Below are 26,269 nucleotides of genomic sequence, written 5' to 3'. Positions count from 1 at the left end.
AAGGAAAATGATTTTCTAGCTGCTGGACCTATGACATTGCTGAGTGAACTAGCCTTCACATCCTCAAGCTTCTTCTCCTCTCCTAGTAGCTAAGTTATACACTTAACCAGTACCTTGGTTTGGAGATTTGACTGATGGTACTGTTGTTTGAAGCAGGGACCATCTGATACTTTTCAAAAGAAGTGGGTTTAAGGTTGCCTTTGTGCACATTTCTAATTGTCTTGCATGTTGGCTGCTTCATATAATTACCAGAAAACCTTTGTTCCTTAAACCTTGTGTTTAGAAATGCAGCTTTTCAGATGAGGAAGTCTGACAGGTCAGTAGGAGGAGCTGAAAAGCATGCATCCTGTAGGAAAGAGGTGCCTATGGATGGGTCATTGTGGGCATTTTCTTCTGCAGGTTCCAACAGATATATGAGAATTACGCTTGCTATTATTGTTCTCTGCAAACTGCAGTTCAACTTTTGTTAGCCCTTATAATATTTAACAGGTGCTTTTCCATCTTGATTGTTGAACAGCCGCAAGGGGTCCATGAATATGCAATTCTCCAACATCTGAGAATAGGCAGTTCTCCAACATCTGTGGGTTCTCTGGTTCAAGAAGGAACAGGAATCACTCTCTCATAATTACTGGTGATTCTCTTCACATTGCTCTTTGCTGAAATCTGAGAACACCAACTGAAGGGTGTGAACAACATACTGTGTGATTTGGGTTCCTAACACTCAGCTTTTCTATTATCAGTGACAGTTGAATAACAAGTTCTATTGTACAAGCAAATTTGCTGGTCAGTTGTGGGCTACCCATAAGTCTCTTGGTAAGCAAGCAAAGCAGAAACTTACCAAAATTTCGGGTGGTTTTCTATGTTGTTCAAAAAATAGAAATAAATTGTATAGTATTTTAAGCTTTTGGTACATAGTGGAATTAAATTTAGGAAAGTGTTTTTGGGAACCATGTTTCTAGAAGGGCTATTAAGTATGGGACTCATAGTTTGGGCAGGTTTCTTTCTTTTCCTTTTTGTGGACTCAGAACTCTAAGGCATTATCCCAAAGCATTCTTATAAAAGCCTCGTTTTGACGATTGGTTTTTGAGAGTATACCTTATTGTCATTCTGTTTATGTTCTTTTTTAACGTGGATTGAATATGACTTGTCATAAATGTATATTTTAATAGAGATTTTTTTCCTGTAAGAATTTTTGGGCATAAAGATGACAGTGATGCTTTTAATTCATCCTCAGAAGACATGACAAGTTTCCAAGTAGGACTTTATAAAGACTCAGGAGCTACATTCGAATTATGTAACTAAAAATTAAATTTAGTTCTTTAAGATATCTTATTTGATGTTAAAAGCTACAAAGATTTTAGTAAACATTTGTTGGTCCAAAAAAAAAATGGTTCCTAAAACTGTATAAGATGCATACTTTTTCATTTTAACGGTCAGTTTTTGTATTTAATGATTTTAAAGTTCTTAAGTATTTTTTTCAAAAGATTAATAGCTTTTACAATCTTAATTACTTGCCATGGAATTTTCATCCTAGTAAAATTACATTTTTTAAATGGAAATTCAATCTGAAAGGTACATAAGGAAATATTTGCTCAGATTTTATCTGCTTTATTTTTATTTGAAAATGAAAATTCAGCTATTGATGATTAATAGCTAGATTGAACAATTCATGGTTGATTGAATGCATGTGACATTCAACTTCATGATGTTTTGGTGATCTGGCAAGGTGATAACTTGCATGATTCACTGTAATTGATCACACACAGTTCAGGGTTGCAAGAAATTTCATAAAAGTCATTGCATTACAGTTCAGGGTTTTAAGAAATTTCGTTGAAGTAGGTGTCTGGCTCCCCAGTCTTGCAAAGGTTGCACTGAAACAGCAGATTTTGCCAAATACTGCAGGTGAAGGCAAATCTGAGTGTATTCCTACCATTTCACCTCTAAGGAGGCCAAAGGGAGTATTTAAAACTAAATTCTTTTTTAATGGCCTGATAAGTATGGTTGTGTTTTGGTTTTAGATTTTTGAAGCAGGTTAAATATTGAAGGTTCCAGACATAGGGAATAGAGACAAAGTGCTGGGATAGCGGGAGGGTGGCCATGAACAGATTCAGCCAGTTTCATCTTCATTATTTGGTAGAAAGTACTTCCCAGATATATCTCATAATAGCATGATAGTCGAGTAGTGTCTTAAAATTTCAAGGCCTGAGTTTGTTTCAGCTAATCATTCTGTTTCAAAGCAGTCAAATACATTGTCTTGCAAGTGTTCTGGTTTCAATTTCATGTCTGTCACCTTAGCTACAATGTGACGCTTGGAAATGCTGAGTAATAAGTACTAAAACTGCAGTGAGACTTATCACCGAGTACCAAGTAGTGCATAGCTTGGCGCTGGGTTGGGGGAGTGGCCTGGGTCATAGCAGTGGGCCAGCTGGAGCCTTGGGGCCCAGTGATCTGTGTGAGCCACATTTAAAGGGACCTGTTCCTAATTGGTGATGTCATCGTTCTAGAAAGTTTAAATACAGAAATGGCAGGAGATGCTTCTTCATTCTTCGTCTATACAAGTAACAGCCTAGGAGTGCAAGTCAATGCAGCAGTGATCCCCAGGGTTTTTTGGTGTGTAAAGTATTTCAATACATTATTGGGTTGTTTTGTTTTAGACGTGAAAGATACCATTAAAAAGATTACAATTAAATATCAAACATTTTGATAGTTCAACTGTGTGATCCGCATTTCTTTAATTTGTTATATCTTTTTTTCTTTAAGATTTATTTGAGAGAGAGAGAATGTGGGGAGGGGTGGAGGGAGAGGGAGAATCTCAAGCAGACTTCCCTCTGAGCGCAGAGCCCAACTTGGGGCTTGATCCCAGGACCCTGAGATCATGACCTGAGCCGAAATCACGAGTCAGATGCTTAACTGACTTTTTTTCTAATAGCCTCTGTACCATTGTTAGCATACATGGTGAAGAGCAGAGGAGTCTCCATTTTCTCATCTGTTCTTGAACATTCATCATTGCAATTTTATGGTAATGTCGTATATATATCTCTTCAAGCCACCCGGCTCTCCTGTTTCTGCCTGGTTTATGATATAGTTAGACATCCTGCAGTCTTGGCCGACTGTACGAAGAGGATCGTGGATGTGAGGAAGTAGAGCAAAATTGGGTGTCTAGTTAGTATATGATCTGTAAAAGCAGGAAGTTGTTAAGAGAGCACTTTAATATATATAATCCGTGGATGCTTTATTTTCTTTTTGGTTAGGTATCCTGAAGAACTTGCCTGGCACACAAATTTAAGTCGAAAAATCTTGAGAAAGTCTCCACAATTGGAAAAGTTTCACCAGTTTCTGGTTAGCGAAACCGAATCTGTGAGTAGATTTCTTTAGATTTGTTGGTTCCCTTGAAGCTTGAAATGTGCATGAGTATCTTGGTTATATTTTGTCCACACGTGTCACCGGGAGCGACGAGGTAGATACGGCATATGGAAAAATGTGCTGTCACCTTTAATTTCTGAGGACTCCTAAAGCTGCTCTCATCTTTTTTTTAAAAAAAATTTTATTGTTAATCACCATACATTACCTCATTAGTTTTTTTTTTTTTTTTTTTACCTCATTAGTTTTTGATGTAGTGTTCCATGATTCATTGTGCACAACACCCAGTGCTCCATGCAGAACGTGCCCTCCTCAATACCCATCACCAGGCTAACCCATCCTCCCACCCCCTCCCCTCTAGAACCCTCAGTTTGTTTCTCAGAGTCCGTAGTCTCTCATGGTTCGTCTCCCCCTCCGATTATCCCCCCTTCTTTCTTCCCCTCCTGCTGTTGTCTTCTTCTTTTTTTAAACGTGTAATGTATTATTTGCTTCAGAGGCACAGATCTGTGATTCAACAGTCTTGCACACTTCACAGCACTCACCATAGCACATACCCTCCCCAATGTCTATCACCCAGCCACCCCATCCCTCCCACCCCACCCCCCACTCCAGCAACCCTCAGTTTGTTTCCTGAGATTAAGAATTCCTCATATCAGTGAGGTCATATGATACATGTCTTTCTCTGATTGATTGACTTATTTTGCTCAGCATAACACCCTCCAGTTCCATCCACATCGTTGCAAATGGCAAGCTCTCATTCCTTTTGATGACTGCATAATATTCCATTGTGTATATAGACCACATCTTCTTTATCCATTTATCTGTCTGTGGACATCTTGGCTCTTTCCACTCTTTGGCTATTGTGGACATTGCTGCTATAAACATCGGGGTGCACGTTCCCCTTCGGATCCCTACTTTTGTATCTTTGGGGTAAAATACCCAGTAGTGCTCTCTTCTTTGGCCCGTCAAGTTGTGGAACTCAGGGAGGGTCTCAGCCACAGTTGTCCCCCTGATGTATCGTTTCCTTGCTCCTCCTGGGTCTGGCCAGCCATGGCGCTGGGCCAAGCAGCGCACTGTGCAGGAAGGCTTCGCTTGGGAGACGGGCCACTCCATCTGCTCCCACTTTGTTGTGTCTATTCTTTCCGGGCTCCTGTCTCTGCTCCACCTTTGCCACAAAAAACCAACAAAATTTGACTTTGACAACTTTGGTTCTCCCACGACACCTTGTTTTCACCTTTGCAATCCTGAATTCTTTGGTTCGGTTCGGTCCCTGAACTTCTCAGCTTTAGCCTCACAACTGCTCTCTCAGAGTAGCCGTTCCCTCCTGCCTTATGCAGTTAAACCAGGTACCTGCGTGTTTCGCTGTTGAACTTTTTGGTGTTTTGGAATTGTCACTCTGTCATTTAAAATCCGAGCTCCCCATTCCTGTTCTCTAGTCTCCTTTTTCTAGCCAAGGAAACCTTTGTGTTTGCCTAGATGGTGTTCATTTCTTTTCATCCTGAGCTCCTGGGCGGGCTTGTAGGCTCCCTGTGGTTCCCACACATCTCCCCTTGAGGCCCTTGGCCCTGCCCCATTCTCTCCTGCCACGGTGGCGCTCTGTCCATTTAGGTGACCTGGTAAACTGGCCTCCTGCTTACCGGGGCTTTCCACCCTCTCCCCCAATCCCATGAGGGAGAAACAAAGCTAGGTGCTGCCCATTCCTGATTCTGTCCTTGGGTCAGTACAAGAAGGGGTTCTCTGGCTGCACTTTCCATCCAGATGTAAGGTCAGGTGAAGGTAAACTAAGAGAACAGTTCAGGTTTGAATTTCAGCAGAGCAGAGGGTTTGTGGTGAGCGAGTTCCCCGTTGTTGGGCAGACTGGAGAGCCGCGTTTAGGTGGAGGAGATGGGAGGTGAGTGTCGGTAGCCTGGATTGCAGGGAACCGGTACAGGTTTTTGATCAGGCGTCGGTAGGGGGAGATGCTCTTGGGGGTATTCAGAGCCTCTTCAGAACATGCGTGGAAAGGAAGTGACTGACGGCTGGCTTGTCTAGTCAGGGACCCTGTCCCCGTACAGCTCAGATGCTTTGATAGAAAACCTGGATGAACGCAGGAGGCAGGCTTACCAGGATCGTACGTTTAACCTGGAGCCTGGAATCAGTGTGCCTGGTGAGTCGATGGAGATTCGGATAGTCTCCACAGACTCCTTGCTGGCCAGAAACCCACGAGGTGAACATCCGCAGGTTCGGCTGTGGGTCTGTGTCTGGTTTGGACAGACGCACAGGTGTGAGGTGAGCGGCGGCTGCCCGGATGGCTGTTGAGGTTCAGAAGAGCCAGGTTGTCATGGGGCAGAGGTCTCCGGCAGCGGACGGCCTCTTGCTTTTTAAATGATGATTTCTGAGGCATTCAGTCTTACGGCGGGTGAACTAGATCAGTGATAGAGGCCAGTGCTGGAGCCCGTCAAGAACGTGTCTGAACAGGCGTGTGTGTTAACATTAACGCCCTGCCCACCGGCCAAGACCTAGAGGGCTGGTGGCTGAGTGGGGATGGTGGAACGTGGGAGCGCTGGCTGGGCTCTTCACCTTCTTGAGGGGCAGTTCTCGGGAGGACAAGGCAGACGTGGGCTCTTCCTACAAACAGGTAGGACTGAAACAGAAGTTGCAGTTTTAGCTGAGAGGGACAAGTTGCTGCGAGTGGCTCTCTGTCCTGTGCTCGGAGGCTCGAGCACAGACCGCTCCCTGCTGCCGAGGGTATGGCGGTGCCCTCGTCCACGTCTGAGCTGCTCATCCAGCTTCCGCTCTTTCTCAAGAGGGCGAGCTGGCAGCATAAGCTTAAACTTCCCTTTCTTTTGTAAAATCCAGGATTATACCTGCATTTCTAATATTCTAACAGTAAGTTCTGCCATTCATGGTTATTCTTCCTTAGCCTTTTAGGTAGCAGCCGTTTACCCTCTAGGATAAAAACCTGTACTGTTTACGTAATGTTCTGTGTGATAGTATTAACTGTTTTATTGCACGTATGAGGATTATGTGGTCTTTTTCTGTTGCATATGAAATAATGCCTAATACTGAAAATTTCTGCCTTTTTAAATATTGTTCCTGATTTTTTAAAATTTTACTTTCTAAGGGAAATATCAGTCGTCAAGAAGCCGTGAGCATGATTCCACCACTGTTACTCAATGCTCACCCTCACCATAAGGTACTGTGTATTAAACAGAAAGTGGCTTTGTTTGTTGACACCTTTTTTTCTTAATATAATTCTTGGGTTTGCTTTTTTTTTTTTTTTATGCTTTTGATGGAGAATGCTGTGTTTTATTTTAGGTTCTTTTTTGCATTTTTGTCTTACTTAAATTTTACAACCCATGACTGTGTTTCTGCTCTTTTAAAGTTTGTTCACTAATGTGTTTACTGCACAGATTATCGTCATCGGTCTTGACTGACTCAGTCAGATTGAAAATCGTGATGAACACATCCTGAGAACTTGTTACATGCCAAGCATTGCTTTGTGCTCTTCTCATACATTAATTCATTTGGTTATCCACACATCCCCGTGAGGGTAGATGCGGTCCCTGTCCCTGTTTTTCCACATGAGGGAAAGGAGGCAAAGAAAAATAGAAGCAACTAGCTTAGGGTTTGGGGGCCAGCAAGTGGCTGGGCTATTTGAGGCCTGGGAGTTCTGTCCCTTACAGTGCTGCTTGCAGTTACTGTCCTTGCTTGTCCTCCCCTGAATTGAGTGCCTCCCCTGGTCTGTAGGGTCATTCTGTTCTTGTGGTGAGAGTATCTTTCTCCTGAGATCCCTGGATGTTCAATATATCACGTTGTAGATTCCTTCTGTAAAGAAATGTATTTAAGTCTTAGAAATCAAAATATTAGAATGACTCATAAAATTGTTTTAAATTAAGTGTCGAATGTTTGAATTCTTAAAATAAAACCTCAAACATTTCTTGCTTTTTAATAGATCTTAGATATGTGTGCAGCGCCTGGATCAAAGACCACACAGTTAATTGAAATGTTACATGCTGACATGAATGTCCCTTTCCCAGGTATGCATTAGACTGCTCTGTGGAGGGTTGGAATGCCACTTGGCTGGGTGTAGATGAGGAAGAGATGGTAACACTGCTTGTGGGTTGGGTCTTTAAGCCTTCTGTGACAAGCAGATGGGTTTCTGTCCCTGAAAGTAGAACTGGACATTTCGCGTGCCACTGTGACTGGTTCCCAAACCAACGTGTTTGTACATCGGGGTGGGAGGGTGGCTTCATTCTAGAATTACATGTGTCTTCTGTGAAAGTAAATGGTGTTTCTATATTAAGCCATAGTAGGTCGATTTCAGTTTGGATCTTCAGTAGTATCACTGTCATGTTGGGTTTTTGTGTTGGTCGGTTTTGTGGTGTCTCACTGCCCACGGGAGTGGCAGTAGAGTGTCGTGAAGAGCTGCTGTCAGGCCCGCCAGCTTCCCATCCCCCTGCGGTAGGCGACAGTGCTGGACGTTGCATCCTGGACTTGGGGGTGTTCCGAGCTTGCAGAGGGCTCAGACCATGGCTGTGATCTGCTGTCGCTGGTGCTCCTTTCTGGGGGTTCTCTGAAGACGCCTGTCTGTGGTGGTGTTACTCTTCAAATGTTTTATCTGCTTCTATTTCCCCTTCTTTTGTTCAAGCCACCTGCTCTCCTTCTGTTCTAATGGGCATGCTTGTTTAGCTTTGTTTGTTCTAAGTGGTTTTTTTCTGACAAATAACTTTGTTTAAAAGGCTTCTTTATTCTTTTGTTTTTAATTATTTTTTCCAAATTAGTGGTAAAGAGCCTCTTTATTATCAGTGTTTTGCATTTCATATTTTCTTAAGAGCGATCTTGACTATAAAATGTTTTTAGGCGTATGTGCCTTTTTGCCGGTGGTGGAACCAGAAATGAGAAGAGGCTGCACCCGGGTTTTAGCCAGGGGGTCAGACCAGAATCACCCAGGCAGCCTTCAGGAGGAGCCTGGGCCCCACCCCAGAAACCTCATTCACGGGGTCGAGAATGGAGGCCCAGCATACATGTGCAGTATTTTAAACACTTGTCAGGGGATTCTGTTGTCTCCTACCCCTTTCTCTCTCCGCTCTCTTTGTTTTAATTGTTACTAAAAGTAATAGAAAAGATGTTTCTGGCATAATAATTGTTACAAAGTGAGTAATTGTTGAATAGTTGAAAAAATAGATCTTGCAGTTTTAGAATTTTATGTGATCATAAAAATCTATGCTGAGCCATCTTTTTGGACTACTTAGCTTATTCTGGCAAATCTTATGCTTGGGTCTTAAAGTTTGGTGGATTGCTGGTTCTTGAAGTCTGCCAACCAGGAGCATATGTATTTCAGAAAATTATTCTACTTATGTTGCATTTCACCTGACACTATAACTTTATGTTCTCAGAGGGGTTCGTCATCGCGAATGATGTGGACAACAAGCGTTGCTATCTGCTCGTTCATCAGGCCAAAAGGCTGAGCAGCCCCTGCATCATGGTGGTCAACCACGATGCGTCCAGCATACCTAGACTCAAAATAGATGTGAATGGGAGGAAAGAGATTCTCTTCTACGATCGCATCTTATGTGACGTCCCTTGCAGGTATTTATGTTATTAAGAAACCAAAAAGCCTAAAATCCACTAAGGAAATCAAATTAAATATAGACTGATGTGAATTTGCACACAGATACACACAGAGTTGTACACGTTCTCGTGGCAGCTGGTATGAAGACAAAGACCCTGTGACCCTAAATTAGACGACAGACACTCAGAATTTCAGTGCCACCCAGCACAGCAGAACGAGGGTACGGAAGGAAGAGACACAAGATGGAACGGTTCTGTAGTCCTCACAGGGGCAGAGGGGATCCCTGAGGGGGTAGTAGCATCATAAGCTCTGTTGTCAATCCAGGAAATGATCGTTAGGAATGATGGTTCCTCCCTTTCCTGATTCTGCCTCATTCTGGAGGGATACGGAATCACACTGGGTTTTCTTTTTTTTTTTTTTTTTAAAGAATTATTTATTTATTTGAGACAGAGAGAATGAGAGAGAGAGAGAGCACATGAGAGGGGGTAGGGTCAGAGGGAGAAGCAGGCTCCCCGCCAAGCAGGGAGCCCGATGCGGGACTCGATCCAGGGACTCCAGGATCATGACCTGAGCCGAAGGCAGTTGCTTAACCAACTGAGCCACCCAGGCACCCTCACACTGGGTTTTCTTGACAAGTCTTCTGTTACTCAGCACGCTGCGATTTAGGAGTTCAGACCTTTGAGAAACTCACTGTGCCTGTATTTGTACACATACATTTCTTCAAATTTTATGTGTAAATATTAGATTGTTAGCGTTTACCTGTAAGAGAATTTTATGGATAATTTTATGAGTCGGGCTGTATCCAGTGGGCTGTCCCACACAGAGCAGGGGAAGGGCAGCCGCATGGGTGAGTTTTTATGGAATAACTGAGTTTTTCCAGAAAGAAAAGGAGAAAACTAAACATCTGTCTTAAGTTCCCAGAGGCAGTGACGTAGGCCATGGTCACCTTGTGAGCACACGAATTTGTCGAGCTGGGAGTGCAGAAATCACCACAAAACTCTGTTAGCATGGAATGTGGTGCTTCCATAAGACGCCCGCTACCACATTCCATCGCGTTTAAACCACAGCAGACTGCCTGCTTGTGACAGAACTCATTGTGAGAGCTGCAAGTTGGTAGTATGGATAGGATGGCACTTCAAAATTCTTGCAAGAACGCCTTGTGAAATAAAACTTAAAATGGGTCATGGGCCACAGCTGTCTGATTTTCCTTTAGCTCAGATGTTTTCCCATTCCTGTGCTCTTTTGACCAGAAACCTGTAACTCACTTCTTGTGTCATCTTGGAGAATGCAGGGACCTTCTGAGCACCGCGTTGTAAGCTGAGGAAATCCTAAATATTATGGTAGAATTTTAAGCCACCACTGTACCAGCAAGTGGTGGTTTGAAAGCCATTATATCTGATAGGGCATTTTCATTCTCCTGTAGACCCTTCCCCTCAAGACAGTTAACTAGACCACCGAGGGAGATTAAACTCTACAGAAAGCCAGCTGATCCAGAAAAAAATGGATAGTTAAAGTCAGATGTGGACAGAAAGATAAATTGATCAAGTCTGTATTATAAAATTTACATGGAAATAATTTCCATTAAGTAGAAGTAGAAAATCAAAAATGTTTAACTGATGCATAGAAAAATCTTCATAAAGAAGTTAAATTGGCTTAATTGAATTTGCTGTGGAAAATCCCTTATAAGTTTACCATTACTCACGTAAATCTGATTAATATGCCACTATTGATTAACCGAGTTGTTAAGTAGCAGGATCCAAATGTCTTCACAGTTCTGTGTCTTAGGTCTGAAAATTAGTTTTGCTAGGATTTCTCTCAAATGGAAGCAAATTGATAACATCTATAAGTCTTGAATGAGGTTATCTGTTCAATTCTGTTATTTCCTCATCTAATTGAAAATTAAAGTATAATTTAAAAGTTTTAATGTCATTAGTGTCCCTAGAGCAGAAATAGAAAGTTGATGGTAGTTTGTGAGAATTTAGACGGTGTACTAATTGGTGTGTATAATAATAAAAATACCCATTTTGTAATTAGCTTGGATATGACATAATGGTTAAACTCTAATCGGTCTACCTGGTCAGAGTTTTTAAGTTCTTAAATATCTTCCTTTCTAGTGGAGATGGCACTATGAGAAAAAACATTGATGTCTGGAAGAAGTGGACGACCTTAAATAGCTTGCAGCTGCATGGGTGAGTCAGGCTGTATCCGGTGCGCTGTCCCACACAGAGCAGGGGAGGGCTATCGCTGCATTTGGGGACAGCATCTGGAGCTGGACTTGTTAATGGTCACTGTTGAGAGAGTTTGGGTCCGTATCAGAAGTAGTTTTCAGAATCTCTTCAGAGTAGTAAACTGAAGACTGTATGTATACATTTCAGGTACACATTTATCAAAAGTGCCTTTTATGACAATTTCCTGTAACATTTCAAGACCTGTTTCCCGTGAAATGACCACTTACCTTTTACTGTCTCACTCATCTTCGTTCTGTTTTCTGGTCTTTTGTGTTGAATTATTTTAACATTTTGATCTCAAATACTTACTGTCTTTAAAGACAATTTGGAAAATTCTTAAAAATAGAAGAAAGAGAAGATCTCGTAACTCAAAGATAACTTCTGTAATGTCTGGCGCGCTGTACTGTTTTTCTGTGCATACCAGTCTTGAGTGTATGGTCTTCAGGGCTATGGATTCTTTTTTTCATTTAACATTAGAATTCTGCATTCTTAATTATAGAATTGTGGGTAGTCTACAGTGTACTAATGAATATTCACTGTAAATAACTCCAGCAGGAGATTTTGTTTCTCTGTTAAATACTTTTTAACTGTTTTCTTGTGAAATAGATACTAGGATTAGAATGTACAAAGGGACATAAGTTGTTCATAGAAAGGAAAGTTAAATGTATGTACAGATATGGAGGCTTTTTAATGATGAGACTCACATAATATATTGACTTCAGTCACTAATCAGCTTTGTGCTTTGCTTTTCGGGAAGGGCTAACAGAATAGTAAATTACTAACAATAGTAAATTGTTTATATAGAGAGATGCTTTTTTGATTGATATGAAACACCTCATGGGTTTACTGTAACTTTGTTTAGAATCTTAAAGAGTTCTTTTTGTGGCAATTGTTTGTTTTGTATTTTATTATAAGTCTGTCATAAAAACGTGTAATAAATATGTGGTATAATGGGTGCTGTGTGTGCTGCATGGATAGGTTTGGTCTCAGGGTGACCTAGTATCCAACCCTTAGCTTACAGCTGCGGATCGCAACACGCGGTGCTGAGCAGCTGGTGGAAGGCGGTAGGATGGTGTATTCTACGTGTTCACTAAACCCCGTTGAAGATGAAGCAGTCATAGCATCTTTGCTGGAAAAAAGTGAAGGTAAGTGTGCGGGACAAAAGATTGAAAATCTTGGTATGAGATTTTCAAAAACGTTGTTGATTGCCATAGTATATAGTCACATAGATCTTTTCAGGCATTTGCTAGTATGATTAGCCTATAAACCCTGAAGCAAGCTACCCTTACTTACAAACATGCTTATGTAATGATTTTGTCATATTTAATGAATTATGACGATTACCTATTTGGTATCTCTTAAGTTTGAAAAATTACGCCAGTCCTTATCACAGTCGTTTTTTTGAAAAAATCTTAGTTGTGGAAAACACTTGTAAATTGAAGTTTACCGTCGTTTTAACTGTTTTTAAATGTGTGTTTTGATAGTGTTAAGAACACTCATGTTGTTCTGTAGCCAATCTCTAGAGCTCCTTATCTTGCAAAGCTGAAATTATGGACCCATTACACAACTCCCCATTTTCCCACCCCATTATCCTCTTTGCTGTCTCTGAGTTTGATCACTCTAGGGATCTCACGGGTGGAATCAGATCATACTTGTCTTTTTGTGGACTGGCTTATTCCACTTAGCACACTGTCCTCAAGGTTCCTCCGTGTTGTAGCCGGTGTCTGGATCTCCTTCCTTCAGCCCTGAAGGCTCAGGATGCCCCACTGTGGGCATGCGCCACATTCTGTCTCCCCACTCGTCTGTCCGTGGACACTTGAGGTGCTCGCTGTTTCAGTCCTTATGACTGGTGCTGAGATGACATGGCTGCACAGATAACTCTTTAGGATGCTGCTTTCAGGTTTTGGGGTGTATATTGTGTGGAATTGCTGGATGATATGATTCTGTTTCATTTTGGGGGTTCCCCCATGCTGTTTTCCACAGCCGCTGCACCGTTTTACATTCGCACTGACAGAGCACAAGGGTTCCCACTTCTCCACAGCCTTGCCAGCTCGGCTCTTGTTACTTTCTGCTTTCTTGATTGTAGCCATTCTAACGGGTGTGAGGTCTTAGCACACCGTTCTACACGAGAAACCGGACAGGTGGTATGAAATGTTTTTAAACGATAGTTTCCATAATGGTTTGATGTAAAATATCTCTTCTTAAAGTTTTTACCGATATGGTAATTTTTCCCATCATAGTCTCCTTAAAGCCAATAATGAGGGATTTCAGACTAGGATTCCAGAATGGAATGTTTCCACATTTGCTACACACGTGTTGGAAGGAAGTTGGAACATACATACCGAGACAAGTACCCACAGCTGTCTCGGCTTCCAGTTACCTTGTTTGCAGTGGCTGACTTACCTGTAGTTTGCCCTCTAGTTGTTCTCGCCCTCGGAGTCCTTGAGACTGGAACTTAGTATGTTGTGATTTTGTTTGGCTCTGCTTAAGTCGGGCTGTGTAAGGGTGTGATTTCTGAATGGTGTTCTTTGTAGGGTCGTAGTCTCCACGTTTGTGGTGGGACTTCATTTCAAAGGCTTATGAAGAGAAGGACTGATGACATTGAGTGGTGACTGTAACCGCAGGTGTCCTTTGCTGCGTTATTTCTTCTTACTGGGCAGGCGGGGTTCCACTCTGGGTTTGCTGTGACGGCCATCTTTCTGCATGTGGTGGTTTCAGACCGCAGGGTGGTCTCCGTCTCCATTGTCCGTCAGGCGTCGTGTGTCGGCATGGCTTCATGGAAGAGTGGTTCTTTGCTGAGCCTTGCACTTGACAGTGACTGAGGATTTGGGAGGAGTGAAGTCCCCACCCGAAGGAGCTCAGACCTGGCTGCAGGCAGAGCGGCTGATAAGCATTCAGTCTGCACACACTGGACCATCGTCGGCTCTCCTGACCCCCACGGTGGCAGGGGTCACTGTTGAGCCCTGCCTGGGCAGGGTGTGCGGGACAAAGCTAATTTCTGCAAAGCTGCTCTATTATTTAGTGTTTGCTTTTAGAAGTAAGAATATTCAGATAGAATAGTACAAGTCAGCACAATGTTTTCGTCAGAGATTTCTTACGAGGACACCTCTGCCTTGAGGACTCTCTTATTTTTATAATCGTCTGAGCGTTTCATAGCTTCTGTGGAGCTTTGTTGGATTTTCCTCTTCTGAGGCTGTGCAGTCTGTATCCGTGATCTGTGGCTGGAGGTATGTTTGAGAGGGTTCCCATCGTGGCCCCATCTTACAGCTTCTTATGAGCTTGTTACTGTGCACACCTGTTTTTAAAGCTGGGCTGTTGCCCTGCTGCACAAGTTTCGAAAACTAACTTGGGCCTGGAACAGAATGTTTACAAATTTTCACGGTTCACTTTAAATGTTACTTTTTGGTTCTGGGTTGTTTACTAGAAGTAAAGGCATGAAGACCCACGTCCTCTAGCTGGCGTGTGTCTAGAAGCCAGAAGTGGGTCGAATGCTTAGAGTCCTAGCCTCGTGGTGTGATTGTGGGGGACTGCCACGGGGCTCACGTTGGGCACTCCGTGGGACTCTGCACCTGCCGCGTGTCTCCGCAGCTTCGTTGGCAGTAACTCACATGCCACCAGTGTCCCTCGTTTTAAGGGTATGACTAGTGACCTTCAGTGGGTGTCTGTGCACAGCCATCCCCACCGGCCAGGCTTCGGCCGGTTCTGACCCCCCACGGAGTGCTCTGAGGGCCTGTGTGCGCTCCCTGCCTGTGCCGCCCCTGCCCCCGGAGCCGAGGCGCTGCTTTCCGTCCCCATGGAATTGCTCTCCCTGGACATTTCGTAGAAATAAAACCACACGGAATGTGATCTTTCGCATCTGGTTTTTTTCACGGGGCATAATATGGAAAATTATTATTATTATTATTGTTTTTGTATGTAGGTGCTTTGGAGCTTGCTGATGTCTCTTCTGAGTTGCCAGGACTAAAGTGGATGCCTGGAATTACACACTGGAAGGTAATCTTTCTGGGAGGACTCTGGCTCCTAAGAGCAGGTACAGCTTGCCAGGCTTGTCAGAGTCGTGAACGTTTTAAATTAAAGCAGCCACATTTGGGTAACGTCAGTAAATATTACTTTTGGTTGTGCAGTCAGATTTGGTTTAGAGTTAATTTTCAAATTCTGTTGAATGACAAATGGTACAATTCTACAAATATTTTTCTCTGGCAATGGGGAAGTTTCCCTGCCTTATCCTGCAGTTAGAAATCAGCATTGTGTATTCTCATCCCCGTAAGTGTAGCTCTGCTGTATTTTTATTACTGGCTGGGATTCAAGCTTCGTTTCTAATATGAAACCATTTACTTTTCAGTTTTAAACCAGAAACTACCTGAGCGTTGTTAAAAAACAAAACAAAATAAAAGAAACCTACATGGAAAGTGCTCTTTTACAAAATGATTGTTCTGTTTGATGGAATACAAGATCGTCTCATTTTTCTCTTCCCACTCAGTCTCAGCTTTGGAGAGCGATGAGAGTTGCTGTTTACCATGTTTGAGCGCATTTACATTAGCACCCTGTGATTTTCGTATTATTAGGTAGTACTGTGATTTGGAGTCCTGCTGTCTCTCTCCTTTTGCAGGTAATGACGAAAGACGGACAGTGGTTTACGGAGTGGGAAGATGTTCCTCACAGCAGACATACCCAGATCCGGCCCACTATGTTCCCACCAAAGGACCCCGAGAAGTTACAGGCGATGCATCTAGAGCGTTGGTGAGTTTGTAAGGCTTGCAGAGGTTTGGGAAGGTGGGGAGTTGGGACCCTCCGGCATTCCCGCAAGGCCTGGGCCATGCGTGTGGTCGACTCAGGGTGTGAACGTGCCAGCAAGAAAGAAAGAAGTTTGCATTTCCTGTTAGCTGTTGGCATTGAGCATCCCTAAGTACAGCCAGCGGTGAGGGCCCAAACGCTCGAACTTCGCATACTACCTCAAGTGTGTACGCAGCCCACGCGGCCGTGCCATGAGTGCGGGTTGCGGGAATACTGACCAGAAGACACGACTTTTCTGTCACAGGTCATCTTTGCAGTTTTTGTCTTAATACTAAAAGAATATATTTTGAATCAGTTAAAAAGTGTGCATTGTGGTTTTTTTTTTTTTTTTCCCAGTCTTAGGATATTACCACATCATCAAAATACTGGAGGGTTCTTTGTGGCAGTATTAGTGAAAAAGTTTTCAATGCCCTGGAATAAACGTCCACCAAAGGTAAGCATGTGGCATATCATGTAAGCTTTCTGTGCATTCTGGGCAGACACTGACGGTGGTCAGTGGAACAGTTTTTGGGTGTGGAGAGCAGCTGAGCATGAGCATGTGTGTGGTGGGGGTAGGGATTCATTTAAATTTTGAGTTTTCCAAGAAAGCAGCAATGTCTTAAAGGATAGATCCATGAAAAAGGCATACTTGGGGGATTACATTCCTTCTGCATCTTAAATTCAGTTATTTAATAAAAATTGAAAGACATAATGACTGCTCTGTGGCTCAGAGTTAGAGCCCCCCAAGCTGGCTTCTGTGCTCTGGTCCCTGGGGGTTGGTTCAGTTGAGCCCATTGCAGATGACAGAACTCTGCCAGCCTCACTCAGGCCAGCCTGTCTTCCCGTGGGGGACAGTGACAGAGACTTTGTCCAGGCCTGGCCGAAAAGGAAACAGAGAAGGCCCGAGCCATCCTAATGGGTTGTTGTAGGAGACCCTGAAGCAGGGAGGGTGAGTAGGAGGGCAACCTTTCAAGTCTTTCCATGTAACGTCGGCTGCCCTCCTCTTTTATCAACATGACATTTATCTCGCTAGTTTATGCCTCAGCCTTTCCGTAATGTCAGAACATGGCTGGGGTCACAGTCTGAAAGTCAGTATTCTTCCAGATGAACGCTTACAAAGGAGGACAAGAATGCTTAGGCTTTGCAGAGGCAGAAAGGAGAGTGGTCCTGGGCTATGGCTAACCCGCATGAACGTTTGCGTGTCCGGCCCCACTGCTGGCCCAGGAGTGGAACCGGCATGTCCGGGCAGGCGCTGTGCTGGTTGTGGAGGTTGGAGAGTGTCCGGACTCTCCCTGGCCCTGGACTCCTGGGTCAGGAACTCCAAGCAGCGCTGTCATCGACGTGGAGTGCCAGCTGCGTGTGTACCTTCCACGGTCTTACAGCCACTTTTATTTTAAAAGTGCACACAGGGGCGCCTGGGTGGCTCAGTTGGTCTGCCTTCGGCTCAGGTCATGATCTTGGGGTCTTGGGGTCGAGCCCCGCATCGGGCTCCCTGCTCCGTGGGGAGTCTGCTTCTCCCTGTCCCCATCGCTCCTGCACGCTCGTGCTATCTCAGATAGATAAATCTTTAAAAAATAAAGATAACTAAAAGTGCAAGGAAAACGAAATTTTAGTATTTTATTCATTCCGGTATACTTAAAATATTCTTTTGTTGTATCATATACACAGTTCTTAATGAGTTATTTTCCGTGCTTTCATACTGAGTTTTTAAAGCCGTGTGAATTTACAGTCTGAGCTTCCTCGTCCTTGCACTGGTCACGGGGCGGCAGTGAGAAAGCATACCTGGCGCACGGCTCAGGTAGATTGCTTGTCTTCAGGACGCCCCGATGTGGGAGTGAGGGGACCTGTAAGCACAGAGCTGGCATTCCAGCCGGGGAGACCGAGCTGCTGGTCTTCGACAGAGAGAGCGCAGAAGCAGCCTGGTGGGGAAGGGGCCCTGGAGCCGGGCTGGGAGGGGCGAGGATCAGCATTTCCAGGAGCTGGAGGGGCAGGGCCCAGGCCATCGCCACTGGGGCACGGTGTGTGGGTGACCTTTTTGTCTCTTTTGTCTTTTACCTTTAAGTAAAAGCTCTTTTCTGGGAGGTGGTGTTGCATTGCATGGAGTCCCAGCAGCTCGTCTGCTTTAGAGCTTTGTCAACTTGGGGAGTGGGTTCCACTTTTCTGAGGCCACGTGTCCTCTAATTTCATCAACCCTGTGACTTGTTAGGGCGTGTCGTTTTAAATAACTTTTTATTTAGTATTTTGTTTAAAATGCATATTGAGCAGTTTCCGTAAGTGAACCGTTGTGCTCATTTTTTAAGCCAGATACTGTGGCCCCAGTTCCGAAGTTCGTTCGTTGTTCTACAGTTGCTTCTGCGCTCCGTGGGGCGCCCTGGGCCTGCATCGGGCACCGTGTGTCCGGGGCGGTGGCACTGGCCTTCCCAGGCTGCACTTACTGACATGTGTGTCCTGGCCCTGTCTGCTGCCCCGGGATCGTGTTTGGCCCGTTTTCGTCCTTGAGCGTGCCTGGCACACGGCAGGTGCCCAGTAGCGTCTCTGAATGCGGATGAGCTGGCTGCGTCTTCGGCCTGTACTGGGAAATAGCCTGCACGTGCTCTTTGTGGGATTAGGGGGGAAACCGTGCCCACGACTTCTGTGTATAACAGCAAATAGACTGAAGATACTTCCAAAACACTCTGTTGCCTCTGTATGTGAAATGCCTTAGAGATATACGATGGGTTTTGTGTCGTGAGTGTTCATTTTTTTATGGCAGTGTAAAGTGGGTTGCCTTGGAGTGTAGATGCACTTGTCCCCTGTTGAAGCTGCAGGGCGAGCCGGTGGAGCCCAGAGAGCCTGTGCGGTCCAGCCCTGCACATCCCACGGAAGGAGCAGCTGCGGACCCCGCTGAGCTGGAGAGTAAACCCATCAGTGGGATGGACGACACAGACATAACGGAAAGACCCGAGAACGTAGAGAACAGCGGAAGTAAGAAGGACGGAGTGTGTGGGTAAGAGAAGGGGTCCTGTCTGCACCCTCGTGTCTTCCAGCCCCTTAGCTTGCAGGGGCGCGGGGCCGTCCTGCAGCAGGTGGGTGCCACGGTGTGTGGCTGGGGGTCGCGTGCATGCGGAGAGCCCGGGGCCACGCGGGGCTGAGGAGGAGGGCCAGCAGGCAGGGGGAGTGCACTGCTGGCCTGTCACCTTAGGACTGATTACAGTGCATGTTTCTTGTCCCGATTCCCTCCTCAGTCCTCCTCCATCTAAGAAAATGAAGTTGTTTGGATTTAAAGAAGATCCGTTTGTGTTTATTCCTGAAGATGATCCATTATTTCCACCTATCCAGTAAGGATTAATTGAACCTACTAAATTCTTGTTATAACTGTGTAACTGGACACATTTGGCCATATATTTTTATTTAGTTCTGTATAACACCTTTTTTTCCTCGTAACGGCTTGGTAGAGTTGGGTGACACTTCAGAGAGTGTACGGCGAGCTGCCAGAGACTGTAAAGTGGCTGGGATGGGGGCGGGGGGGGCGGGGGGACTGGACTGCGGCCCTGAATGTCAGTCCCCCGGCGGAGCTTCCAGACCCGTGGCCGTCTGCCCAGGTCCTGTGTGGGACGTGGAGACTGGGTCTGGGTGGGAGCTTGGGGACCCCAACTGGAAACTTCTGGGAGGAACAGAGGGGAAAGGTGCTTAGGATAACGGGCTCCGGTTCATCTCTTCCTGCTTAGTTAAGGCTCAGTGTCCAGTCACCGCGGTGAGCGCTTGTGCTGCCCTGTGGCTCGTGACCTTTTTCTGTGGGCATCGGTGTTGCCAGGTCCCTGGAGCAGCAGCGGGAGAGGGAAAGTGTGCTTGTCAGTGAAGGTCCCTGCTCCAGTTTGCGGTGACCTCCATCAAGTGTGGACGTTGGGCGAGCGCGGCCGAGTGCCCTGAGCCGCAGATGAGAACCCGAGCTCCGTCGGGAGAGAGACCGTGCTGGAGGCACCTGTCACGTTTGAACCAAACTCGTAAGCAGCTCTGTCTCGTTCGTAGGAAGTTTTATGCGTTGGATCCTTCGTTCCCGAAGATGAATTTGTTGACTAGGACTACGGAAGGGAAGAAAAGGCAGCTCTACATGGTCTCCAAGGAGCTGAGGAATGTGCTGGTGAACAACAGCGAGCGGATGAAGGTGCACGCACAGCTGGGGCCCCGGGGGCCCCTGCTCTAGCTGGGGTGGAGGTGGGCTCGGGCGCCGGCTTTCCTGGTGTCATGTCTGCTGTGCTGATCGGCAGTCCACAGCAGCCACACTAGACCAGCCTCCTCTGAGGGCATCAGTGAGGCTATGAGAACCCCGACTTAGTCAGACTTGTAAGCTCTTCCTTTTCTTCTTCCCTTCCCTACTCGCAGCTCTGCCTCCCTGGGGCACAAGGGGTTATTTTCATTGAATATTCAGCTTTTATTTATATGTGTGTGTCATCTCACTGTCTCACTTGCAGGTTATAAACACTGGAATAAAAGTGTGGTGTCGGAATAACAGTGGTGAAGAGTTTGATTGTGCTTTCCGGTTGGCACAGGAGGTACTTTGGGGCATAGACTTAGTAGCAGCCGGTGGTCAGCCCACGGGCGTGGGTGCCGCACGGGGAGGTGGGGGCTGGGGACGCGTGTGGAAAGGCCTCGGGGACAGCGGGTGATTGTCCTCATTCATGATGGTGGCCTCTCTTTACTCCCACAGGGCATATACACGCTGTATCCGTTTATTAATTCAAGAATTATCACTGTATCAATAGAAGATGTTAAAATTTTATTAACCCAGGAAAATCCATTTTTTAGAAAACTTAGCAGTGAGACCTACAGCCAAGCCAAGGACTTGGGTAAGCCGTTGGACTTGCATTGAGGCGTGACTTGTCCTCATAAAGACAACGAAGACGTGGGTGTGCAAGCTTGTTAGAGCTTTCTCAGTCTTAGATTTTAATATGTCGTGCCTTGCTCTCTACTGCTTCTCGTCAGCCTCCAGAGGGCTTTGTGGGGACAGAGGCATATCTCAGCGTACCCAGGGCCAGAGGCACCCCTCAGGTTGCCCTGCTTCCCCCGGCCATGTGGAGGCCTGTGCCGCCCACCAGCCCACAGGTGTCTGCATGTGTTGGGCCCTGGCCGTCCCGTGAGCCAGAGCCCCGAGTGCCCGCAGCCTAGCAGGGCCCCGCGGGGACGCAGGGCACAGTGCTCGGGCTTGTGTGCGTCCCGTCCTGAGTCACAGGATGCTAATCAGCACAGACTACCGCGTTTGCTTGGCATCCTATCAGCCAGGTTAGAGCAGGCTGTAGGTGTTGCCAGGTTCTCCCGCGGCTTGGCCGGCCCCGCAAAGGAGATGCTCGGTCACGGCGTTTTCACGTTTTATAAACTTCCACTTCAGAATTATTCTAGTGATATTTTCACCTAAGAACAAAAATAATTCCACCAAGAATTCTAATTTTGTTTTTCTTTTCATTCTTGTTGATTTTTTATAACTTTGTTCACTGTTTCTGGCTCAGCTGGCCCAAAAGCTGCTCAAATCAAGTTACTGCAGTTCTGTGGTTGTATGTTTTATGTACGAAACTGAAAGATACAAAACATGCTGTGTGGAATCTGTCTCCTGGTGTCTCAGGCAGGAGCTGCATCTAAAGTAGAGATTATTTTAAAGGATAAAGGGACCATTTGCACTTGTTTTCTTCTTTGTCTTAATCTCATAGTTAGATGGTTGGGGTATAATTTTTGACATTTTTTATGTGTGTTTCATGCTGTTTCTGGAAGTTGGAGCAATTATTTGTTTAATCTTGAATTTTGAGAATTAACCAGTAGTTAACTGCGGGCTCCCTGCTGCTGAGAGAGACTTTCTGAGTATTTTCACCTAAACCCTACTGGTCTGATGCTGTCCCCTGCCACATTGCCTGGTCTGCTTGGTGCTCGGCTTGCTAGTGGCTCTGTGTTTTTAGAAAGAAAGTCCTCTTTTCTCCATGGAGATCCTGAGGACCAAGAGTGCGGATTGTTTGCTGCGCTCTCTCTGCAATGCTGGACACACAAACAGCTTCGCCAACACATGTCTGTTTCTCTTCCAGCCAAGGGGAGCATCGTCCTGAAGTATGAGCCAGACCCTACGTAAGTGTGGGTGCTCCCGCCAGTGGGGGGACTGTAGATGGTCGTGGGAGCCTCTGATGAGCATTCTCCTGAAGATAGCGTTGTAGAAATTTTAGAACAAATGTTATTATTATATACATGATTAGACGTACATAATTATGTATTATATATTAATATATATGTCATATTATATATAATTATATATCATCAGTAGAATACTCTCTTACAGAACATTCAGCTCAGGCCAAAATTTTCATTTAGAGAATAAAACGTGCAGTACTGCTTCTCTGTGCCTGAGAAATCTAGTTCTGATTTTTGTCTTAAACAGAATGAAGTAAAGGTTGAAAGTCGAGAGTCTTTCCGTCTCTACCGTGGGTTCACCCCGGGTCTATGGGTTCCGTGTTTCGCACGCGTCAGGCGGCAGGGTCCTAAGGCAGGGGTGAGGGTTTGCTCCTGCGTGACCGCTGTCCTGTGGTGCTCACAAGTACCCACACAGCCCTCAGGAGTCTGCGGAGAGTAGGCCCTGAGGGTCAGCGCTGGCCAGAGCGGCTGAAGAGCTGGGGAGCTGGTCGGGATTTGTACCCAGGTCTGGTTTCACGTGTCGCAGCCACCTCTTTCTAAAGTAAAATACCACTTCCAAGGGGAGGAAAGAAAACAGCACAGGGCTGGAGAGGGATTTGGGAGAGAGCTTAGGTGGAGCCGTGGACAGTTCTCTGGGAGGTGGTATTTGGCCAGACTCTGGTGAGAAGGAAGTGGAGAAGCACCAGCCCTGAGGAAGGAATGAGCTAGAAGGCAGCCTGCGTGGAGCTGGCAGAGGAGGACAGGCCCGAGACCCCCTGCATGGTCTCCACCGCCTCCATCTGCTGTGAAGACAGTAGCCTGGGCGTGGGCCTGAGTGTGCAGGTGGGAGGCAGGGGTGCAGGGCAAGAGTGGGCAGCTGGGGCTGGGGCAGGGGCCTGGGCCCGGGCCCAAGGGTTGGCAAGAGCGGTGCACGTGGGGTCCGGCGGGGCTGTATATAGGACGTCGCGCACACGAGGTGGGCTGTGGGTGGCGAGGGTGCAGGAGTGCCCAGGGTCGGCTTCTGGGTTGAGTTACACAGGTGTCATCCAGGAACGGGAAAGCGGGGGGAGAACGGACATACTGAATTTGAAAATGCTGGAATAGACAGCAGGAGATGGCCAGGCCGCTGTATGGAAGTTTTGGGCGTTAAGGGGAGAGGTCATTCCAGGCGTGGATCTTCGGGGCTCACGAGCGTGTTAGTGCTGCGTCAGCCACGGGCTCGATGCCGGAGCTCCGAAGGGCGGTGTAATGGGAACCGGGCTTTGCAGGCGCTCATGCCGATGTCGGGGTCCGGGTCCGTGAGGTGGGATCAGCTAGGGAGGGGGTGCGAGGCAGGAGAGAGAAGACGCAGGGAGGAGCGGGGGGAGACGGGCGGTGCCCCAGGCGCACGCCGAGCTTCGGCAGCCGGCGCAGACCACGCTTGCCAGGCGTCTGCGGTACGCGACAGCGAGCGGGGATCTGCGGGGCGAGCGGCCGGGTCAGAGAAGGTCTCCGTGGGCGACACTTCGGCCGGCTTCTGTGCTCGTGGAAAACCCAAGAAAAGGAAAACAGGCTGTGGGTTTCCGGGAGCAAGGGGCGGTGTCGCAGAAGCGCTTAGACAGGGACCCAGAAATGGGTTTGAAAGGTACGGAAAGCGTGTGCTCTTCCACTCACTCGCTCCAGGTCTGTGAGCCGGCGCGCATGCTGAGGCAGCTGCCGGAGCCCCTAGATGGAAAGACAGCAAGGGGTGGGCGTCGGGGCCTCTTGTCTTTTCCTGTCATCGTGTTTTCTCCGTGTATCGTCCCGACTTTCCCCGGGGAAGTATGGAAAGGTACTGAGGAGTTTCCCTCTCTTTTGTCGTGGCTTATGTCTCTCGGTGGTTCAGCCCCTTCTCTTTTGCTGTGTGTGTTTTTTTTAAATCTGATCAGAACCCTCCTGTGTTAGTTCCTTGGAACCTCTGCCTGCAACCCTGATGCCTGGCATCGCGTAGAGCAGGACGTAGGGTTGATTGAATGGGGCCCTAGGAGCCGAAATACTAGAGCAGAGTCACACCTGAAGGGAAACGATGATTTGCATGGTACTTGGGAAGGGGCACGTGAGTCACACGGTAACTGGCATCTCAGCCAAGGAAAGGGGACTCGAAGCCGCCTGGCGAGCAGGTGGGCACGTCTGTGCGGCAGGATCGAGCAGACTCGGGGAAGCAGGGGTGCTTTGGGCGCCGATAACACTGCATGCTGGAAACGGGCGAGCAGAGTGTTCTGGGGGCCCGTCCTATCATGTGGGTAACCGAGAAGAGTTGGGGTCACCCAGCCCAAAGTAGGGGAAGCACGGAGTGTCGGCAGCAAGGGCGGTCTGGCTCCCAGCGCGGCTCTGCAGACGTGAGGCCTCGTGGGTAGGTCTTCACCTTTGAGAAGATGGAAGTACTGGGAAATTCTAACGTTGGAAGTGTGTGTGAATTCTGGCTGTGGGGGTTATTCCATTAGGAGCTTTTAGAAAGAAAAACTGGCCAACATGAGCAGGTTGAGAATATTTAGGACTTAAGCAGGAGCTGATCTTCCTTGGAGAAAACCATCCGTAAGATCACAGACGAAAATGCTCCAGTGCTTTGGGCATGTTGTTTTCAGAAAGGTTGCCTTTTAATCCTTCAGTGCAGTTAGGAGGACACACGATACTCACACACAACCACTTTTTTGTAGGAAACCAGACACCCTTCAGTGTCCCATTGTGTTATGTGGATGGCGGGGAAAGGCCTCCATTCGGACTTTTGTGCCCAAGAACGAACGGCTTCATTATCTCAGGATGATGGGACTGGAGGTGTTGGCGGAAAAGAAGAAGGAAGGGACTGTTCTGGCTCAGGAGGGCGCAGGCAGCTCTGGGCCGCCGGAGGACGAGGAGAGGGCAGAGCATGGAGCGGAGCCGGCCGCCGGCGCGGACGCCAGCACGGACACCAGCGCGCACGCCGCCTCGGGTCCCTCAGACCCTGCCCCGGCGGAAGCCGCCCTGCCCCGGTGAGGAGGCCCCGGCACCGTCCGCACGGGCAGCCTGCAGGGGCCTCCGCCTCGGTGTTCAAGGCCAGGCCCGGAACTTCGGACCTGTGAGTACAGGTTTTTGAAGACTGGAGACGGATGGAATCATAGAACAGTCGTGAACGATCTCAGTACTGCTTTCATTTATTTTTTAGCTTTGTTAGAAGTTGCTCATTTTACTGTTTCTTTGGCAAAACTGGGTCCGTTGTGCCTGTGGCCCACGGTAGACTGTCACCATTAGTCTTACTCCTCCCAGGAAACAAAACTGTCCTTGCAGGAATTTTCAGGTCGCCTTTGTTGTGTCTATGTTGGTCTTATGGTCCGGTGTTTCTTTTAATTATTATTTATAGAAAGAATCTATAACTCATCATGGGTCATTGGAAAACCATCCTGTAAATTTTAATAATTATATCAAGTTGCGCATTAGCAGTGCGACATTAATGTATGGTGGGTTAACATCTGAGGTCTCAGATGACTTCTGTGCCTTTGTAACAAAAGGTAAAATAATAAACTCTTTTTTCTCAGAGTACGCAGTCTCGTGATACTAATTGCGAGGGTTTTAGGTCTTTTTATTGAATGGAGTGTTTTGCAAGTCTAGGTTTTAAATGGGGTTGGGATCCTTGGAACATTGAAATAAATTATTAATGATGACGTGTATGTGTGCATGAGTTGTTTTTACTCTCGGTGAGGCGGAAGAAACAAACTTATTTTTGGGTAAATGGAAACGTTCGGCTTGTGAAAGGAATTTTAATGCGAAGGTTGCTCTCGAGGGAGTAGTTTGACGCAACAGGACCTGAAGCTTTTCCTGTGGGCTCCCCTCTTGTTCCATAGAGGGCAGCGTTCACACCTCCACTGCCGGGAGGGTTGGGGGGGGGGGTGCGGGCTGGGTTTGTCAAGGTGAGAAGCCTCTGCAGCCCTAGCGGGGCTCCCTCGGGCCCTGTTGTTAGGGGACCTGGAGGGGATACTCATGAGGCAGGTGCCGTGGGGCCGCCTTCCTTCATCACTTAGGAAGCCCCTGCTGTGTGTCAGGCAGGGTCCTGGGGCCTGGTGACACGGCTCACCCTCACGGCCAGTCTCAGCGTCGTCAGGAGAGTGTGGCGTGGCGAGCCTGCGTGTCCCCGTCCCCTAACGGGCACAGTGGTTAACAGCTGCGTTTTATCAATACCCCAGCTGAGGGCGCCTGGGTGGCTCAGTTGGTTAAGCAACTGCCTTCGGCTCAGGTC

At 46.8% G+C, this 26,269-nt stretch overlaps 1 protein-coding gene across 1 annotated transcript; it reads left to right on the top strand.

Annotated features, from left to right (window-relative positions):
* The first annotated feature begins 2,859 nt into the window (after nucleotides 1-2,859).
* On the top strand, nucleotides 2,860-25,699 carry NSUN2 (NOP2/Sun RNA methyltransferase 2). The gene is made up of 16 exons (XM_034998922.1): nucleotides 2,860-3,357; nucleotides 6,464-6,535; nucleotides 7,295-7,379; nucleotides 8,739-8,931; nucleotides 11,029-11,103; nucleotides 12,157-12,287; nucleotides 15,062-15,135; nucleotides 15,752-15,882; nucleotides 16,273-16,369; nucleotides 18,717-18,901; nucleotides 19,140-19,232; nucleotides 19,924-20,059; nucleotides 20,367-20,447; nucleotides 20,603-20,741; nucleotides 21,963-22,002; nucleotides 24,717-25,699. Exons 2-16 carry the CDS (start codon nucleotides 6,494-6,496, stop codon nucleotides 25,030-25,032), a joined length of 1,818 nt encoding a protein of 605 aa, XP_034854813.1. The 5' UTR covers nucleotides 2,860-3,357; nucleotides 6,464-6,493; the 3' UTR covers nucleotides 25,033-25,699.
* Nucleotides 25,700-26,269: the final 570 nt, after the last annotated feature.

This window comes from Mirounga leonina, unplaced genomic scaffold (genome assembly GCF_011800145.1).
Source record: "Mirounga leonina isolate KUSES-001 unplaced genomic scaffold, KU_Mleo_1.0 Mir_95, whole genome shotgun sequence".
In the NCBI taxonomy this organism is placed as follows: domain Eukaryota; kingdom Metazoa; phylum Chordata; class Mammalia; order Carnivora; family Phocidae; genus Mirounga; species Mirounga leonina.
The sequence above is the reverse complement of the archived record's forward strand: the minus strand, read 5'-3'. Positions and strand labels throughout refer to the sequence as shown.

What these genes read in the sequence shown, in the direction of transcription:
- NSUN2 (XM_034998922.1), top strand. Translation starts at nt 6,494, where the DNA reads ATGATTCCACCACTGTTACTCAATGCTCACCCTCACCATAAG. An exon ending in AATAGCTTGCAGCTGCATGG is followed by an intron (nt 11,104 to 12,156) that starts GTGAGTCAGGCT and finishes TCCAACCCTTAG; the next exon opens with CTTACAGCTGCGGATCGCAA. An exon ending in ACAACAGCGAGCGGATGAAG is followed by an intron (nt 20,060 to 20,366) that starts GTGCACGCACAG and finishes TCTCACTTGCAG; the next exon opens with GTTATAAACACTGGAATAAA.